The sequence below is a fragment of the Vulpes lagopus genome, chromosome 10, assembly GCF_018345385.1.
Source record: "Vulpes lagopus strain Blue_001 chromosome 10, ASM1834538v1, whole genome shotgun sequence".
In the NCBI taxonomy this organism is placed as follows: Eukaryota; Metazoa; Chordata; class Mammalia; order Carnivora; family Canidae; genus Vulpes; species Vulpes lagopus.
In genome coordinates this window covers 42,586,460-42,606,845 of record NC_054833.1, presented here as the reverse complement: position 1 = coordinate 42,606,845, position 20,386 = coordinate 42,586,460, and the positions used below count along the sequence as shown (strand labels likewise).

The 20,386-nt window shown below is 40.5% G+C and overlaps 1 protein-coding gene across 5 annotated transcripts in view; it reads left to right on the top strand.

Annotated features, from left to right (window-relative positions):
- RNF214 (ring finger protein 214) overlaps positions 1 to 20,386 on the top strand; it is a 49,553-nt gene that overhangs the window by 6,839 nt on the left and 22,328 nt on the right. For 4 of the 5 annotated variants that reach the window (XM_041770119.1, XM_041770121.1, XM_041770120.1 and 1 more), the window contains 2 exons: positions 2,377 to 2,517; positions 10,031 to 10,170. In XM_041770119.1, coding sequence (XP_041626053.1) covers positions 2,377 to 2,517; positions 10,031 to 10,170 — 281 coding nt within the window. Of the gene's footprint in view, positions 1 to 2,376; positions 2,518 to 5,940; positions 6,098 to 10,030; positions 10,171 to 20,386 lie in introns of those variants that run through there. The other variant, XM_041770123.1, reaches the window with a different exon arrangement.

Genomic DNA, 20,386 nt, shown 5'->3' with positions numbered 1-20,386 from the left:
GGTTATGTTTTGTAAGGCTGTATTCTTTTGAGTGGAGGGATGGCTCACATGCTTTCATTTTATATTATTTTATTTTTTCAAAATTTCCTTTAAATTCGAGTCGGTTAACATACAGTGTAGGCCCACATGCTTTTAACAAGGCAGTGGAGCTAGGCAGGTGTTAAGCTTGGTGGCAATACAAGAAACTTGGCTCCTGTTTAGTTTCCCTTTTTGTGCATTTATGGTAATTTCCCACCGTCTGCATTTGAAATCATAACTTTTGGTCCTTGGAACCAATTATACACGGATGAAACAAAGTAACTTTGGCTTGTTAAGATGAGATGATTTGGAACAAGTAGTTTACGATAGCCTTTCTTGGTATATACTAATAGCATGTACCTTGAGACTTCTTTCCCTGAGACTTGTGGTCCCCCCTGCCCCCAGCCTGTGTTCTAAAGATGCATTGTGAACAGAGAAAGTACCACAAGGAAATAAAGAGAAAGAGGTGTGCTGAAGAAGGAAAAGATTCTTATCTACTAGCTGCATATATTGGGTCTTAACCTTTTTTAACTTTTCTTGGATTAAAGTCCTCTTGGAATCTTTTGAAAACTTTAATTCTCATCTCAGAAAAATTTATCCTCCTTACCGTGTTCCCTAATTTCAGAGAGTTCAGAGATCCCTGAGGCCCATCCATAGATTCCAGGTTCAGAATCCCCGTAAAGATGTGAGACTAGAGTCATCTGGGGGCCTTCTTCACATTTCAGCAGCTGGGTTAAGGACTAGTTTATTCCAAAGTTAAAGTCTAATCTTTTTTTTTTTTTTTTTTTAAGATTTATTTATTTATTAGAGAGAGAGAGAGAGCATGAGCTGGAGGGGTAGAGGGAGAGGAGAGAGAATCCTAAGCAGACTCTGTGCTGAGAGCAGAGCCTGACACAGGGCTGGATCTCATGACCCTGAGATCATGACCTGAGCTGAAAGCAAGGGTCATAGGCTTAACCAATGCACCACCTAGGCGCCCGACTAAAGCCCCATCTTGAGAGCTTAGTTTTTATTATCATAATGTGATAAGTTTTCCTTCATTCACTTCTAAAACTTGTTTTTTTCTTTGAAAATAGTTCTCTTTTAATCAATAGTTCAGTTGAATGCTCTTGATTTAAATTTTACAGGTGCTGCCTTATACCAAATGTGTTTTATTTATTTATTTTAAAGACTGAGAGAGAGCATGTGAGCGAGAGAGAGCAGGAGCAGGAGCAGTGGGAGAGAGAGAAGCAGGCTCCCCAGTGAGTGGGGAACCTGATCTGGGGCTCGATCCCAGGACCCTGAGATGACCTGAACCAAAGGCAGACACTTAACCGACTGAGCCACCTAGCGCCCCCAAATATGTTTTATATTGACCGTTTTAGCATCCCTTTGAAATGTAACCATCACTTTTTTGATTTATGGATATGGGGAGGCAGAGCTGAGCTGTGGTCCTCAGAAGCCTTCTACTCTTATTTTACATGAGAGCTTGCTGATTTGCCCAGTCTGAATACCGTATTTGTCCATTTTTAGTGCTAATGACCAATAAGCAATCCTGTTTTCTGGATGCAATTTTGAGTAGGTGTTGTGTTTTTTTGTTTTTACCCATTCATTTTTTTCTTGCTCTGATAAAATGCCTCCTTTCTCTTATTCCCTAGAGCAGAGATTGGCAAACTTTTTCTGTAAAAGGTCAGATGGTAAATGCTTATGCTTTGGAGCTATATGGGCTCTGTTGCAACCATTCCACTCATTGTAGCATGCGTAAAAGCTGCCTATAAGCCATTGGGAACGGCTGTGTTCCTATAAAGTTTATTTATAGGGATGCCTGGGTGGCTTAGTTGTTTGAGCATCTGACTCTTGATTTCGGCTCAGGTCATGATCTCAAGGTTGTGGGATCCCTGCTCAGCTCAGTCTGCTTTTTTTCTCTCCTCCTGCCCCTCCCCCTTCTCATATGCACACAATTTCTCCCCCCCCCCCCCAAATGAATAAATAAATCTTAAGGAAAAAATTTATTTATAAAAACAGACAGTGGTTGGATTTGGCCCACAGGCCATACATTGCCAACCCCCCCGCCCCTGGCCTTAGGGCAGTGCTGTGCAATAGGATTTCCTGTAATGATGGAAATGTCTTATATCTGTGCTGTCCAGCATGGTAGCCATTTGTTATTTGTGGCTAATGAGTACTTGGGAATGTGTGACTGAGGGGCTATATTTTTAAATTTCCTTATTTTAATTACCTTAAGTTTATATAGCCACACATGGCTAATAGAATGTTGGACCCTGCAGCCTAGAGCTCTGCACAGTGCCTTGAACAGGCACCTGGTGAATGATGTTTTTTGCAACTAAATAAGGAAATTAAACTTCTTTTGTTACAAATTAGGACAAAATGATGACGGAGAGAACCCTGTTGAAGGAGCGTTACCAGGAGGTCTTGGACAAGCAGAGGCAAGTGGAGAATCAGCTCCAAGTGCAATTAAAGCAGCTCCAGCAAAGGAGAGAAGAAGAAATGAAGAATCACCAGGTACCCTGCTTATGTTAAGTCTGTCAATAAGTAGGGCTATACTCCCTAATCAAACTATAATTTGTGTCTGAATTAATATAAGCTAAAGAGCAATATTTATCTTTTTAAGGGTTGTCTTAGAATTTTAAGGATTAAAAGAACCTTTGAGGGCATCTTGTTCAAACTCTCACTTTTTTTTTTTTTAATATTTTATTTATTTGAGAGAGAGTGTGCATGCACACGCACCATGAGTTAGCAGAGGGGCAGAGGGAGAGAATCTCAAGCAGACTTTCACTGAGCACAGAGCCCAACAAGAGGCTCAGTCCCACGACTCTGAGATCATGACCTGAGCCAAAACCAAGAGGTGAACACTCAACTAACTGAGCCACCCGGGTGCCTGCAAACTCTCACTTCTATTATAGTTTAGAGAGAAAGGTTATTTAATATATTTTGTTTACATAGCTGACTGTCTACCTTGAAGACCATGTGATTAGATTCTGGCCTGTAGTAAAAAATATAATTCTAGTAGATTAAAAATCTATGAAAAGGGAAAAAATGTAAATTAGGAGAAAATTTAGGAGAATATTTAGAAAACCTCGAGTTGCAAGAGGTCATTTTAAGACAAAATGAAGGCAAAAAACCCAGAAGCCACATAAAAATGAATCAATTTAATTATGTATAATTTAAAATTTGTAATATGGCACATGATACCAAAAACAGCAGAAGATCAGTGTTAGACTGGGAAATTACTTGTTTCACATCTGATGATGGGTTTAACATCCACATCTGTGTTCTGAAACTCCTACAAATTCATGGTAAAAGTCAAATACTCTAGTGAAAACCCGGGAAAGGATATTATATGGTTTCCTAATGCTGCTGTAACAGATTACCGTCAATTTGGCAGCTGAACACAATACAGATTTATTATCTCACAGCCCTATAGGTCGAAAGTCCAACATGGGTATCACTGGGCTAAAATCCAAGTATTGCACGGTTGCATCACTTTCTGGGGACTCTAGGGGAGAATACCTTTCCCTGCATTTCCAGCTTCTAGAAGCTGCTTGTGTTCCTTGAATTGTGGCCCTCTTTCGCATCCTGAGAGTCAGCAGATTTGCATCTCTGACCATCCCTCCCTAGTCACATCTTTCTTGGATCTTGGATCCCTCCCTAATCACATCTTTCTTGGAGAACTAGGAAAGGTTCTCCGCTTTTAAAGACCTGTGTGATTAGATTGGGCCCATCCAGATGACTCAGAAGGCTATCTCCCCACATCCAGGTCTTTACCTTAGTAATATCTGGACAGTCTCCTTTCCCATGGAAAGTAATAGTCACAAGGGCCCAGGGATTAGGTTAGATTGGAATGTGGACATATTTTTGGGGGGGAGGGATTATTTTGCCAAACAGTTATGAATAGTGGGGCACCTGGGTGGCTCAGTCAGTTAAGTGTCTGCCTTTAGCTCAGGTCATGATCCCAGGGTCCTGTCAGGCTCCCTACTCAGTCGGGAGTCTGCTTCTCCCTCTCCCTCTGTTCCCCTCCCCCACCGTGTGCTCACTCTTTCAAATAAATAAATAAAATCTTTTTTTTTTTTAAAGATTTTGTTTATTTATTCATAAGAGACAAGGGAGGCTGGGATCCCTGGGTGGCGCAGCGGTTTGGGCGCCTGCCTTTGGCCCGGGGCGCGATCCTGGAGACCCGGGATCGAGTCCCACGTCGGGCTCCCGGTGCATGGAGCCTGCTTCTCTCCCTCCGCCTGTGTCTCTGCCTCTCTCTCTCTCTCTGTGACTATCATAAGTAAATAAAAAAAAAAAAAAAAAAGAGACAAGGGAGGGAGAGGCAGAGGGAGAAGCAGGCTCCACGCAGGGAGCCTGATGCAGGACTTGATCCTGGGACTCCGGGATCACGCCTTGAGCCAAAGGCAGATGCTCAATCACTGAGCCACCTGGGTGTCCCAAAAAAGAAAATCTTCTTTTTTTTTTTTTTTTTTTAAGATTTTATTTTTTTTTAGAAGAGAGAGAGAGATCATGACCTGAGCTGAAAGCAAGGGTCATAGGCTTAACCAATGCACCACCTAGGCGCCCGACTAAAGCCCCATCTTGAGAGCTTAGTTTTTATTATCATAATGTGATAAGTTTTCCTTCATTCACTTCTAAAACTTGTTTTTTTCTTTGAAAATAGTTCTCTTTTAATCAATAGTTCAGTTGAATGCTCTTGATTTAAATTTTACAGGTGCTGCCTTATACCAAATGTGTTTTATTTATTTATTTTAAAGACTGAGAGAGAGCATGTGAGCGAGAGAGAGCAGGAGCAGGAGCAGTGGGAGAGAGAGAAGCAGGCTCCCCAGTGAGTGGGGAACCTGATCTGGGGCTCGATCCCAGGACCCTGAGATGACCTGAACCAAAGGCAGACACTTAACCGACTGAGCCACCTACGCCCCCAAATATGTTTTATATTGACCGTTTTAGCATCCCTTTGAAATGTAACCATCACTTTTTTGATTTATGGATATGGGGAGGCAGAGCTGAGCTGTGGTCCTCAGAAGCCTTCTACTCTTATTTTACATGAGAGCTTGCTGATTTGCCCAGTCTGAATACCGTATTTGTCCATTTTTAGTGCTAATGACCAATAAGCAATCCTGTTTTCTGGATGCAATTTTGAGTAGGTGTTGTGTTTTTTTGTTTTTACCCATTCATTTTTTTCTTGCTCTGATAAAATGCCTCCTTTCTCTTATTCCCTAGAGCAGAGATTGGCAAACTTTTTCTGTAAAAGGTCAGATGGTAAATGCTTATGCTTTGGAGCTATATGGGCTCTGTTGCAACCATTCCACTCATTGTAGCATGCGTAAAAGCTGCCTATAAGCCATTGGGAACGGCTGTGTTCCTATAAAGTTTATTTATAGGGATGCCTGGGTGGCTTAGTTGTTTGAGCATCTGACTCTTGATTTCGGCTCAGGTCATGATCTCAAGGTTGTGGGATCCCTGCTCAGCTCAGTCTGCTTTTTTTCTCTCCTCCTGCCCCCCCCCCTTCTCATATGCACACAATTTCTCCTCCCCCCCCCCCCCAAATGAATAAATAAATCTTAAGGAAAAAATTTATTTATAAAAACAGACAGTGGTTGGATTTGGCCCACAGGCCATACATTGCCAACCCCCCCGCCCCTGGCCTTAGGGCAGTGCTGTGCAATAGGATTTCCTGTAATGATGGAAATGTCTTATATCTGTGCTGTCCAGCATGGTAGCCATTTGTTATTTGTGGCTAATGAGTACTTGGGAATGTGTGACTGAGGGGCTATATTTTTAAATTTCCTTATTTTAATTACCTTAAGTTTATATAGCCACACATGGCTAATAGAATGTTGGACCCTGCAGCCTAGAGCTCTGCACAGTGCCTTGAACAGGCACCTGGTGAATGATGTTTTTTGCAACTAAATAAGGAAATTAAACTTCTTTTGTTACAAATTAGGACAAAATGATGACGGAGAGAACCCTGTTGAAGGAGCGTTACCAGGAGGTCTTGGACAAGCAGAGGCAAGTGGAGAATCAGCTCCAAGTGCAATTAAAGCAGCTCCAGCAAAGGAGAGAAGAAGAAATGAAGAATCACCAGGTACCCTGCTTATGTTAAGTCTGTCAATAAGTAGGGCTATACTCCCTAATCAAACTATAATTTGTGTCTGAATTAATATAAGCTAAAGAGCAATATTTATCTTTTTAAGGGTTGTCTTAGAATTTTAAGGATTAAAAGAACCTTTGAGGGCATCTTGTTCAAACTCTCACTTTTTTTTTTTTTAATATTTTATTTATTTGAGAGAGAGTGTGCATGCACACGCACCATGAGTTAGCAGAGGGGCAGAGGGAGAGAATCTCAAGCAGACTTTCACTGAGCACAGAGCCCAACAAGAGGCTCAGTCCCACGACTCTGAGATCATGACCTGAGCCAAAACCAAGAGGTGAACACTCAACTAACTGAGCCACCCGGGTGCCTGCAAACTCTCACTTCTATTATAGTTTAGAGAGAAAGGTTATTTAATATATTTTGTTTACATAGCTGACTGTCTACCTTGAAGACCATGTGATTAGATTCTGGCCTGTAGTAAAAAATATAATTCTAGTAGATTAAAAATCTATGAAAAGGGAAAAAATGTAAATTAGGAGAAAATTTAGGAGAATATTTAGAAAACCTCGAGTTGCAAGAGGTCATTTTAAGACAAAATGAAGGCAAAAAACCCAGAAGCCACATAAAAATGAATCAATTTAATTATGTATAATTTAAAATTTGTAATATGGCACATGATACCAAAAACAGCAGAAGATCAGTGTTAGACTGGGAAATTACTTGTTTCACATCTGATGATGGGTTTAACATCCACATCTGTGTTCTGAAACTCCTACAAATTCATGGTAAAAGTCAAATACTCTAGTGAAAACCCGGGAAAGGATATTATATGGTTTCCTAATGCTGCTGTAACAGATTACCGTCAATTTGGCAGCTGAACACAATACAGATTTATTATCTCACAGCCCTATAGGTCGAAAGTCCAACATGGGTATCACTGGGCTAAAATCCAAGTATTGCACGGTTGCATCACTTTCTGGGGACTCTAGGGGAGAATACCTTTCCCTGCATTTCCAGCTTCTAGAAGCTGCTTGTGTTCCTTGAATTGTGGCCCTCTTTCGCATCCTGAGAGTCAGCAGATTTGCATCTCTGACCATCCCTCCCTAGTCACATCTTTCTTGGATCTTGGATCCCTCCCTAATCACATCTTTCTTGGAGAACTAGGAAAGGTTCTCCGCTTTTAAAGACCTGTGTGATTAGATTGGGCCCATCCAGATGACTCAGAAGGCTATCTCCCCACATCCAGGTCTTTACCTTAGTAATATCTGGACAGTCTCCTTTCCCATGGAAAGTAATAGTCACAAGGGCCCAGGGATTAGGTTAGATTGGAATGTGGACATATTTTTGGGGGGGAGGGATTATTTTGCCAAACAGTTATGAATAGTGGGGCACCTGGGTGGCTCAGTCAGTTAAGTGTCTGCCTTTAGCTCAGGTCATGATCCCAGGGTCCTGTCAGGCTCCCTACTCAGTCGGGAGTCTGCTTCTCCCTCTCCCTCTGTTCCCCTCCCCCACCGTGTGCTCACTCTTTCAAATAAATAAATAAAATCTTTTTTTTTTTTTAAAGATTTTGTTTATTTATTCATAAGAGACAAGGGAGGCTGGGATCCCTGGGTGGCGCAGCGGTTTGGCGCCTGCCTTTGGCCCGGGGCGCGATCCTGGAGACCCGGGATCGAGTCCCACGTCGGGCTCCCGGTGCATGGAGCCTGCTTCTCCCTCCGCCTGTGTCTCTGCCTCTCTCTCTCTCTCTGTGACTATCATAAGTAAATAAAAAAAAAAAAAAAAAGAGACAAGGGAGGGAGAGGCAGAGGGAGAAGCAGGCTCCACGCAGGGAGCCTGATGCAGGACTTGATCCTGGGACTCCGGGATCACGCCTTGAGCCAAAGGCAGATGCTCAATCACTGAGCCACCTGGGTGTCCCAATAAAGAAAATCTTCTTTTTTTTTTTTTTTTTTTTTTAAGATTTTATTTATTTATTCATGAGAGACGCAGAGAGAGAGAGAGGCAGAGACACAGGCAGAGGGAGAAGCAGGCTCCATGCGGGGAGCCTGATGTGGGACTTGATCCTTGGTCTCCAGGATCATGCCCTGGACCGAAGGTGGCGCTAAACCGCTGAGCCACCCGGGCTGCCCCAGAAAATCTTTAAAAAAAAAAAAAATTATAAATGGTAGTACACAGAAGAGGAAAAGTAAGTGGATAATAAATAAATGAAAAGCTCAGCCTCAGCCTCACTGGTCTTCATTCATTCATTCATTCATTCATTCATTCAGCAGATATTTTCTGAGTTCCTGATCCAGGCTCTACAGATTTAGCAATAAAGGAAACATAGTCTCTGCACTGAATGCTTATTCTAGTTGGAGGAGGCAGACTGTACAAACAGTAAAAAATGGGAGTTAGGAAAATGTTTCTTAAAAGGATTAGCTACCATTCCTCTCTTTCCCCTCAAAAGTTTGGCAAAAATGAAATAAGTTGTCAAGGGTGAGGGAAAATGAGCCCTTTTCAGACTTTGTAAGTATATGAATTGTTAAAACCTTTTTGGAGCAATTATTAAGAATTTTCAGTTAAGACTTAAAATGTGGGGGGAAAAAAAAAGACTTAAAATGTGGGGATCCCTGGGTGGCTCAGCAGTTTAGCGCCTGCCTTCAGCTCGGTGTGATCCTGGAGTCCCGGGATCAAGTCCCACATCAGGCTTCCTGCATGGAGTCTGCTTCTCCCTCTGCCTCTCTCTCTCTCTCTCTCTCTCATGAATAAGTAAATAAAATCTTAAAAAAATAATAAAAATAAATTTTAAAAAAGACTTAAAATGTACTGTGATCTAGCAATCATATTATTATGTCTTTTCTATAGAAATGAAAGTTTTTTATGAAAGTGTAGACTTATAGAGTATTGCAGTATTGTGTATAGTTACAAAAACTGGACTCAACTTTGATAGACTCTTTACATAGAATGGTTAGATAAATTTGATATATAAATATTATGTCATATGCTGCCATTTTTAAGTTAAATCTATGTATTTTAAGATTTATTTATTTATGAGAAAAAGAGTACATATGAGAAGGGGAGGGGCAGAAGGAGAGGAAAGAGAGAATCCAAAGCAGCCTCCTGTGCTGAGCACGGAGTCTGACAGGGCTTGATCCCATGACCCATGAGATCATGACCAGAACTGAAACCAAGAATCATATGCTGAACCTACTGAGCCATCTAGGTGCCCCACGTTAAATCTATATTGACAGTATATTCACGTCAAGTGAAAAAAAGCAGGATGTAGATAATATGTATAAAATCCTCTCATTTGGAACAAATACAAAAGCAAAGAAATACAAATATGAGTATGGGTGTGTTTGTGTGAGAATAAAGATGTGAAAAAATAATACACAACAGTGAACATGTTAATTATGCATTGAGTTGGCATTGATTTGGGAGTGACTTAACTATCACTTCTCTGTTACTCCTCTTCTAACGGCAAGTATAGATATTTTTGTTCAAGGATAAAAGGATTCAGAAAAACCCCCTCACACGTAATAAAGTAGAACTTTAATAAAACAAGACTGTTTTTGATAGAAGTAATAAATTCCCACCCTATACAAGAATGCCTTTCTCAGCATTCTCAACAGGTGTTCATTTGGACTGTATCTGAACACGGATAATGGAAAGGTTATTGCTTCTCAAGATAGTAAATTCCATTTTTTAACAGTTGTGATTGTTAGAAATTCTTTCTTCTGCTGAACTGAAACCTGCTTCATTGTAACTTCCTTGCTTACATCTAAATACTGGCTTTCAGAGCTCCTCAACCCAATTCCTTCAATTCAACTTGAGTTTACTAAAGCCAGTGTGTTAATTTGTGTTAGTTGAAAATAACCTTCTGACCAAAAGAACTAATTCATTTCCTTCTTTATCTGTGTGTGACTGTAATTATGGGGGACTCAGGAGATACTAAAAGCTATCCAGGATGTAACAATAAAGCGAGAAGAAACAAAGAAGAAGATAGAGAAAGAAAAGAAGGAATTTTTGCAGAAGGAGCAGGATCTGAAAGCTGAAATCGAAAAGCTCTGTGAGAAGGGCAGAAGGTAAATGCTGCTGTTAAGAATAAAACCACTGTGTGCATGGGTATATTTGTGCATATGCATCCATTTGTGTTTGTGTTCCTAGTTTCTTTTCTTTTGGTCCAATTTTTGTTTGAGAAACAAGTGCACAAATAAAATCCTCTAATGATTTTTAGCTTTTTCGGCACCTTGTGTTAGAGCTAATAAAAAAATTTTCAGATTCAGTAATACCTTGAAATAATAGCAGCTGATTGTTGGGTCCTAAATATGATCAAGATTTTGAAATGCATCTAACACCTGGCTTCACTTGCTAGGAACCTGATTTTTTAGAACTTCAGACTGACTGTAGGAATACCTTGATTATGTTACTCAGTACTAGAACAGATTTCCAACAGGAACATTTTAAGTAAGCTTTTGGAAATAATTATTTAGTGGGTCTTTGTTCTCATCTGGGTCCTGCAGCAAGAGCAAGGTGCACATAGAATTTGGTCAGATTTTCAGTTTTCCAAGTTTCTTTTTTCTTTTCTTTTTTTTTTTTTTTATAGCTATCAACACCAACATTTTTTATTTTATTTATTTATTTTTTATTTATAAATTTAATTTGCCAACGTATAGAATAACACCCAGTGCTTATCCCATCAAGTGCCCCCCTCAGTGCCCGTCACCCAGTCACCCCCACCCCCCGCCCACCTCCCCTTCCACCACCCCTAGTTCGTTTCCCAGAGTTAGGAGTCTGTCATGTTCTGTCTCCCTTTCTGATATTTCCCACTCATTTTTCTCTTTCCAAGTTTCTTAATACAGAAATCAAAATAGCTGTGAACACCGATGGTTTTATTTAAATTCTAAAATGTGCTTTTATTTATCAAGAAAATCTTGGCCTTCTGATGAGTCAGAGCACTAAATGAAAAATAGCAAGCTCATTGGTTAGATCATTTTCGAAGTTTGAAAGATGGTAACTGTGAAAGGTCAACATGAGAAAGAACATTTGGGAAAGAGCCTAAGGACCAGTCTGTTTTGTTGAGAATCGAATGATAATGATTCAAAGGTGGGTCAGTTGTCCATGATGATCCATGCATCAGCAATTATGAAGAGCGTGCTAGGAACATAGTGCTATTCCTGGCATTGTTAGTGATCAAAACCCCTGCCATTCCCCATCAACCGCATGGCCTCTGCCATTGTCTTCACAGGCTGTTGGGGGTGGGGAGAAGTGAAACAGAGATATGTGGTACAAGCAACTTAGCAGCAGTCTTAGAAGGCAGAGGCTGGGAAGATGAGTCTATCATAATTTTAGGCTCTGTGAAAGATTTCCTTTGGATAAATACTCTGTACTCTTAACGGATCTCTGATCAGTTTCTCTGCTTTCTGATAGGATAAGCCCAAATAGTAATTGATACTAGTAGTTTGCTGCTCATAGTCTGGAACATTCACTTGGGCTTATTTTATGTGTCACGAGTGTCAGAACGATCCTGTCATTCTTTTCGTGGAATGTGGGGTTCACTTTTCCAGAAGTAGGGAGAAAAAGTCTTCTGTGTGTATCTTTGTTCTAGCAGTGATGTAGGTTTTGTTTTGCATTGTATCATCCATAGTAACTGTGGTCACAAATATTATGGTCATTGGAGTAATCTGCTCAGTCTGCCATCACAGAGCACCACAGACAATAGATGACTTAAACAACATAAATTTATTGTCGCACGGTTCTAAAGGCTAGAAGTCCCAAGAGTAAGATGCTAGCAGGGTTGGCTTCTGGTGAAGCCTGTCTTCTTGGCTTGCAGACACTGCTGTCTTCATGCTCTGTCTTCATATAGCCTTTCCTCTATGTGTGCGTACTCCCGAGGTCTCTCCTCTTCATGTAAGGACACTGGTCCCACTGGATTGGAGCCTTATCCTTATGATCTTACTTCCTTAAAGGTCTTATCTCCAAATACAGTCACTTTGCTGGTGAGGGCTTTCACAAATAAATTGGAGGGGATCACAATTCAGTCCATAACAGTCATATTTTCTGTCCATAGCTCTCATTCTATTAGCTAACACTGACTATCTACCGCGAGTCAGCCAACACTGACTATCTACTGTGAGCCAGACAGTATGGGCCTGGAAAATAGAAAGTCCTCAAGGAGTTTAGCGTTTAATAAGAGAAACAACAAATAAATAATTACAAACTAGCGTAATGATATCTTAAGAGTGGTGGTATGAGTGCATGTAGAGGAGGCATGGAACCTACACTGGGCAGGGGGAGTCAGAGAGGGATTCCCAGACAAAGTGATTTCCAGAATTGAATCCTGAAAGATAAAGGGGAATATGAACACCAAATGCAATGCACGATCCTTGGTTTGATCCTGGATTAAACAAATGTACTGTAAAGAGCATTTTGGAATAAATGGGAAAGTTTGAATATGGACTACATACACAATATATACAATATTAGATAATATTGTATCCATGTTGAATATTTGGGATATTGTGGCTTATACTGTTGCATGATTATGTAGAAAGTTCTTATTCTTCAAGAGCTACTTGCTGAGGTTTTAGGGGCTAAGTGTTGTGATGTCTGTCATTTTCAGACGGTTCAGAGAGAGGCAAAGGGAATGTGGCACAAAGGGTAACAACTGATGAATCTAGATGAAGGGCACATGTTCACTATACTGTTCTATTAACTTGTCTGTTGGATTGAAACTTTCAAAGAAAGACTTACGTGGGTGGGGGTTGATAGAGGGAGGAATTAGTGGGGCAGAGAATAGGGGAAAGACGCTGCAGGGAGGTGGGGAAGAGTGACACTAGTGAAGTAGTGGGAATTACTTCACTGGCTGTGGGAATACTCGCAAAAGACTGCTCTATCGTGTGTTCAGGAGTTTGGGCTTTTCCCTGTTGAGGTACTGAAAGATTTTAAAGGAGGAAGGGTATCGGAGGATGAGATTTTCATTTTAGATAAATGACTTTGGCAGGTGGAAAGTGGATGGGAGTAGTGTAGAGGACCAGTTAGGAGACTCATCTGTCAGAGCCTGCGTTAGAGTGACAGTGGCCCACACTGCAGTGGCGCCAGGTGGAAGGAGAAAACCTCACAGTGATACTGCATAAAGGTGAATTTACAGGGTGCCTGGGTGGTGCACTCGGTTAAGCATCCCACTCTTGGCTTTGGCTCAGGTCATGATTTCAGGGTTGTGAGATCAAGTCCTGTGTTGGGCTCCATGCACAGCATGGAGGCTGCTTGGAATTTCTCTCTCTCTCTCCCTCTGCTCCTGCCCACTCCCTGCTCTCTCTCTCTCTTTTCAAAAATAAATAAATCTTTTTTAAAAAAGTGAATTTACTTTGTCCATGTTGAGGGTAGTCATTATGTATTCTAACATTGTAATTTCTAAAGAAGACACGCTGAGTTAACCCCCCACCAAAAAAGGAACTAATATTCAGTTTAGTCATAAATTCATTGTTTTTCTCCTGGATACCTGGTTGCTTTGTCATGGACGTTATCTTGTTTTTGTGGGACACTTCCTAATATCCAACTTATATCCTTCAGGATTATTGCTGGCAGGAGGAAGATGAGACTTCCACGTGAGTGCTCTTCCAGGGCAGAACTTCTTTTTAAGATTCCTGCCTTTAATAGTGATTCATTGAGAATGGCAGCAAGTAGGACTCTTCCTCAATAAAAGATGGTGAGCTTGTGCTTTAAAGGACATCATCAATTGATTCATAGAAGTAGCTTGGGGCAAATAGCAGGAAAGCTGAAATACTAAGCATGATTCTTTTTTAATTTTTTAATTTTTTTTAAAGATTTTATTCATGAGAGACAGAGGCAGAGACATAGGCAGAGGGAGAAGCAGGCTCCTCACAGGGAACCTGATCCGGAACTTGATCCCAGGACCCTGGGATCATACCCTAAGCCAAAGGCAGATGCTCAACCACTGAACCATCCAAGAACTTCGATTCTTCTTTTTTAAAAAATGTTCTGAGCATGGGGGACCTCAGTTGTTCATTTGGTTAAGCGTCTGCCTTTAGCTCAAGGTCATGATCCTGGGGTCCTGCGATTGAGCCCCATGTTGGGCTCCCTGCTCAGTGGGGAGCCTGCTTCTCTTTCTCCCTCTACTGCTCCCCCTACTTGTGTTATCTCTCTCCTTCTGTCAAATAAATAAATAAAATCTTGAAAAAAAAATTCTGAGCTTGTCTGATGAATTCATATGATAGAGTAATAGGTAAGTAGCTCATTGAGGGATTTATTGTTGGAGGAAGCATTTTTTAAAAAATATTTTATATATTTATGAGAGAGAGAAGGAGGAGGAGCAGAGGGAGAGAGACAAGCAGACTCCACGGTGGGTGCAGAGCCCCTCACAGGGCTTGAGTCTGAGGACTCCAAGGTAATGACCCTAGCCGAAACTAAGAGTCAGATGCTGAACTGACAGCCACTCAGATGCTCCTGGAAGCATTACTTTAGATGTCATATGAGTCTGTGTTAAGTTGAAATCAACAGGATGCATGGAGACTCGTTTTGGAAATTTCTCACCAAATGCTAGCTTATCTAACTGGTGTGTGTGTAGGCCCTAGTAGCTTGCCTAACAGTCAGTACATCTGGTGAGCTTTTCTTAGGTGCAGAGCAGTGAGCCAGGCTGGTGCAACATCCTGTATCTGACCATAGCCATCAGTCCTTCCAGCAGCCTGCTTGTTCCCAGCGACTCTACACTTTGACCACTCCAGGTCCTCTTTCTTGTTTGGTAACTTCACTCCATTTCCCACCAGTCATTCAACTCCCTGGAAGTATGTTTTTCCATGCCTGCCTGGATGCATGGTCCACTGCTCAAATTATTCCTTTAGTGTTACCCTCAATTCCCTTTCCTCTTATTCTCAAGTCCTGAGTGAGTCAGCCACCTAACTTTTCTGTCCTTATGCGAGGCTGCTGAGTGCTGCTGGAGACAGTCCTATAACTGTGTGTCTTGGGTCAGAATAAATGTATAGTCATTTATATGTCTAACATCACCTGGATCCTCAGGGCTACCCTGTCCTCTGAGAGCTGTCCTAAACTTTTACCTCCCTTTCTAAACTTCCTCTCTCCACCATTTTTCTCCTTAGTCCTAGCAGATTTCACTATAAAAATGGGGGCCATCAAGTGAAACTTATTTCAGTTTCCCACCTATCAGCAGACACATCATCCTTTTCCTCCAGTCCTTGTATCTGAGTCTAAACTTTCTACCTGTATGTGAATTCAGTTTACTCTTCTACCATTTCTCCATAAGTGGCAGCATTGTGTACCCCCCTGCCTAACTGAATAACCAAGAGTTACCCGAAATTCTTATCTCTTAGCCCCTTTCCACTGCATCTACTTTTACCAAGTCTGGTACATTCTTAATATCAATTGTCCCTTGCTCTCTGTTCACAGTGCCCATGTCAGTTCAGGGTCTCATCAGTCGTAGACTGCAAAACTTTGCCTCTCTTCTCACTTGTCTAGTACACTGCTGCTCTCAGATCCAAGTCTGACCATGTCATTTCTCTGCTTAAAATTTGTCATAGCTCTTTATAGCTTTTAGGGTAAAGTTTCAGCTCTTTAGCTTAGTATATAAGGCCCTCAATTACCTGGTCCCTGTTAATATCCCTAGCTATACTTTTTATGGCTCCCCTGAACAACCATGAACTACTAATGAATTCACTTAAAACCCAAACTGTGATATCTGCTCTAGAAAGCCTCCCCTTCTCCCCTTCACACATCGTGACCATTTAATTTAGATGACCCTCCTCTACTCACTAGCATGCTGAGTTTACCCATCCACACATACCTCTGATGGTCTTTATTTACTTGGACGAGTCCCCCATCATATAATTGGTTTCTTTTTTTTTTTTTTTTTAAGATTTTATTTATTTAGTCATGAGAAACAGAGAGGAGAGAGAGACAGAGACACAGGCAGAGGGAGAAGCAGGCTCCATGCAGGGAGCCTGACGTGGGACTCGATCCCTGGTCTCCAGGATCACGCCCTGGGCTGAAGGCGGCGCTAAACCGCTGAACCACCCGGGCTGCCCATATAATTGGTTTCTTCAGGGTACATGTTTTGATGATCTATTGCTGTGTAAAAAAAGCCATCATAAAACTTAGTATCTTAAAACAAAATAACGTATTATTTCTCATACTTCTTTCAGTTACATCTCTGATGGACAGTCCTGCTAGTCTCCTTTAGTCATTCCTATAGCTGTGGTCAGATGGCAGCTGGGATGGGAACGTCCAAGATGGCATCATTCATATTTCTTGCACCTTGGCTGGGACACCTTGAAGGCTGGGCCCAGCTGGGACACTGAGGGGTCTAGGCCTTTTCTCACACACTCTTTCTATGTTGTCTCAGGGCTTTTCTCTCTCCAGGTCGTCTTTCCAGCAGATGGACCAGATTTCTTACTTGGTGGCTCAGAGCTCCCAAGAGTACAAAAGTGGAAGTTTCTAGGCTTTCCTAAGGCACAGACTTGGAACTGGCACAGTGCTATTTCTGTGGCATTCTTTTGGTTAAAATGAGTCACAGGGCCAGCTCAGATTTAGTGGTGGAGGAAGCTGCAAAGAACGTGAGCACCAGCAGGCCTGGCTCATTGGGAGGGGTCCGTATCTGGAAATCTGCTACCGCAGCAAGTAATACATGTCACTTACCTTTTTCTGCTCAATATGTGTTATCTTTTAGATATGGGGAATCCTAGAAATTCTGCCAATAAGAGTTTCTAAGGATCATTATAAGAGGAGTGATGGTAGAATGAAAAGGAAATAATGGATTCTGGAGGAATTGATGCTCGATTATTTTTAGAGATTAAGACTGGGGGAGGTGTCAAAACTAACTTCTGTATTGACCCTGGGTAACTATATGCTACCTGGACAATGATTGGGAAATGAAATTCTCAAAGTTCTGAGGATAAAAGTAAGCAATTTGATGACTTGAGACATGTAAGTTAAAATCCTCAGTCGGCCATTGGATTTGGGACACTTGATGAGAAGAGATACTCTGTCTTGATTTGGAGTTGACTGTGTAGAAGTGATAGTTACAACACTAGAAATGGGTTTTCTGTGGGAAAAAGTTCGAAGCAGGGCTCAGTTCTGAACGCTTGAGGCACACCAACAGTTTGGGAGTACAAAGAGAAAGGAAAGAGGAAAAGGAAACAGCTTAGAATAGTAGTATGGGGCTTCAAAGGGGAGAGTGTGTAACAGTGTCGGAAACTGCAGGGAAGGACCTGAGAACCAGGTCTGAGTAAAGGCCATTGGTAATTACCGAGTGTAACCAACAGGCATTTGTAGGCAGAGGAATTAAATTACTGGATTTACTTTTCCTCCAGTATTTTATTATGAAAAATTTTGAACAGTAGGAGAAACTGGAAGTATTATACAGTAACACTCATGCCCTAGATTTAACAATTAACATTCTGCTACATTTATTTTAGCAATATCTTTCCACCCCCCTATCCGCTCGTCAGTCCACTATCCGTTAGTCAGTCCATCTTTTTTTTCTTTTTGATGCGTGTCAGGGTAAGTTGCAGTCATCAGTAACTTCACCTGTAAATCCATAAACATGCGTATCATTATTTAGAGTTATACATCATTCATGTTTCCTTTTTTGGTAATAAAATGTATATGCAGTTAAATACATAAATCTTACGTGTACTCTTCCATGAGTTTTGACCATTGTGTGTGCTTGTGTAATTCAAACCCCATTAAGATACAGAGAGTACTACCATTAAACCAGATGGTCTCCCTGTATACTTTCCCAGTCTTTTCTTGTCCCATCTTTCAAAGGCATCCACTGTACTGATTTTTCGCATCATAAATTGATTTTGCATGTTCTAGAGTGTCACATAAATGAAATCATACAGTATATACTCTTTTTTTAGGACTTCTTGCATTTAGCCTAGTATTTCTACATTCACTCATGTCTCTTTATTATCAAATAGTATTCCTTTTGTTAATCTACCGTAGTTTACCCATTGTCCTTTGAGGGGCATATAATGGTTTCCAGATTTTGACTCTTATGAATAAAGCTGCTGTTAATAGTCAAGTATGTCTTTGTGTGAGCATATACTTTTATTTCTCTTGCGTAAATTTCTAGGAGTAGAATCATCAGGTTGTAGGGTGGGTATATGTTTAGTTTTATATGAAACTGAGAGATATATTTCCCAAGTGGATATACCTTTTTAACACTCTGCCTACAAGGTATGAGAATTCTGGTGGTTTCATATCCTTGTCATTTAAATGGTTGTATTTCATTGTGGTTTTATTTTGGCATTTCCCTCATTATTAATGCTGCTGATCACTTTTTCTTTGTGCTTATTGGCCATGCATATGTCTGTTTTTGTGAAGTATCCTCTTAGATTTTTGCCCCCTCCCCCTTTTTTGGGGTGATTCTAAAAATTCATTGCATATTGCAAATATAAAGCCCTTTGTCAGTTATATATTCTGTGAAAATGTCCTTCCACTCTCTGAATTAGCTATTCAGTTTTAATTGTATCTTTTGATGAACAGAAGTTTTATTTTTAAGGCTAATTTATTAAGTTTTCTTTTATAGTTATTACATTCTTTGTCCTAAGAAACCTTTGCCTACGGGATCCCTGGGTGGCGCAGCGGTTTGGCGCCTGCCTTTGGCCCAGGGCGCGATCCTGGAGACCCGGGATCGAATCCCACGTCGGGCTTCCGGTGCATGGAGCCTGCTTCTCCCTCTGCCTGTGTCTCTGCCTCTCTCTCTCTCTCTGTGACTATCATAAATAAATAAAAATTAAAAAAAAAAATCATTTAATAAAAAAAAAAAAAGAAAAAAAAAAAGAAACCTTTGCCTACCCTGAAGTAGCAAAGATGTTCTCCTCCGTTGTCTTATGGAAACTTATATCATTTTAGCTTTCATTGTTATGATCTGTCTCAGGGTAATTTTTGTGCATGGAGAGAACTAGGAGTTGAGGTTCATTTTTTTTTTTGAGGTTCATGTGCCTATGCAGTTCCAGCACTATGTGTTGAAGAGACTTTCCTTTCCCCAATTGGATTGTTTGACATCTTTGCCAAAAACCAAATGACAGTATGAGTCATTTGTATAAATAGTAGATCTATTTCTGAATACTATCCTCTTGCTTCGGTATATTTGTCTATCTTTATGCCACATCATGCTGTTGTGATTATTATGGCTTTATAGTAAGTCGTGGTCAAAGAATATAAGGTCTGCTTTTTTTTTTCCAAGGTTGCTTTGGATTTTGCACTACTTTTAGGTCCTTTGTACTACCACATATATTTGAGAAACAACTTCCCAGTGTCTACAAAAACAAAACTGAAACTGGTGAGGCATGGTTCTTTTGAATCTGTAGATCAATTTGGAGAAATTGACATCTTAATAGTATTGAGCCCTCTAAAGAAATTTATTCCTAAATATTTTATGTTCTTTGACACTATTTAAGTAGAATTAAATTTTCAAAAAAATTTCCAGGGGATCCCTGGGTGGCTCAGTGGTTTGGCGCCTGCCTTTGGCCCAGGGCATGATCCTGGAGGCCCGGGATCGAGTCCCATGTTGGGCTCCCTGCGTGAAGCCTGCTTCTCCCTCTGCCTGTGTCTCTGACTCTCTCTCTGTGTCTCTCATGAATAAATAAATAAAAATTTAAAAAAATATATTTCCAACCATTTCTTGCTAGTATATAAAAATACAATTTATTTTGTGTATTAACTTTGTACCTCCTACTTTGCTAAGTTTACATGTTTGTGTCTTAGTTGTTTTGTAGATTCCTTAAGATTTTCTACATAAACAATTACAACTTCTGTGAATATACAGTTTTATTTCTTCCTTTCAAATCTTAAGCCTTTTCTCTTGTAAACATTATTGCACTAGTTAGGACCTCCAGTACACTGTTGAATAGAAGTGGTAGAATAGACATACCTTGTTTCTGCTCCTAGGAGGAAATGTTTAGTATTTTACCATTAAGTGTGTTGATAGCTATAGCTTCTTTGTACATGCCCTCTATCAAATTGGGGAAGTTCTCCTCTGTTTCTGACAGTTCTTAAGGTGCTTAGTTTTGTCAAATAGTTTTTCTGCACCTATTAAAATTAGCAAATAGTTTTTCTCCTTTATTCTGTTAATATGGTGAATTACATTGATTTATTTTCAAATGTTAAGCCAGTTGTCCATTCTTGGGATAAACCTTCTTGGACAAGATATGTTATTGTTTTCATTTATTGCTAGATTTGACTTGCTATTATTTTTTAGGGATAGTTGTATCTGTAGTTATTGAGGAATATTATTCTTTTTTTATTTTTAAAAGTGTGGTT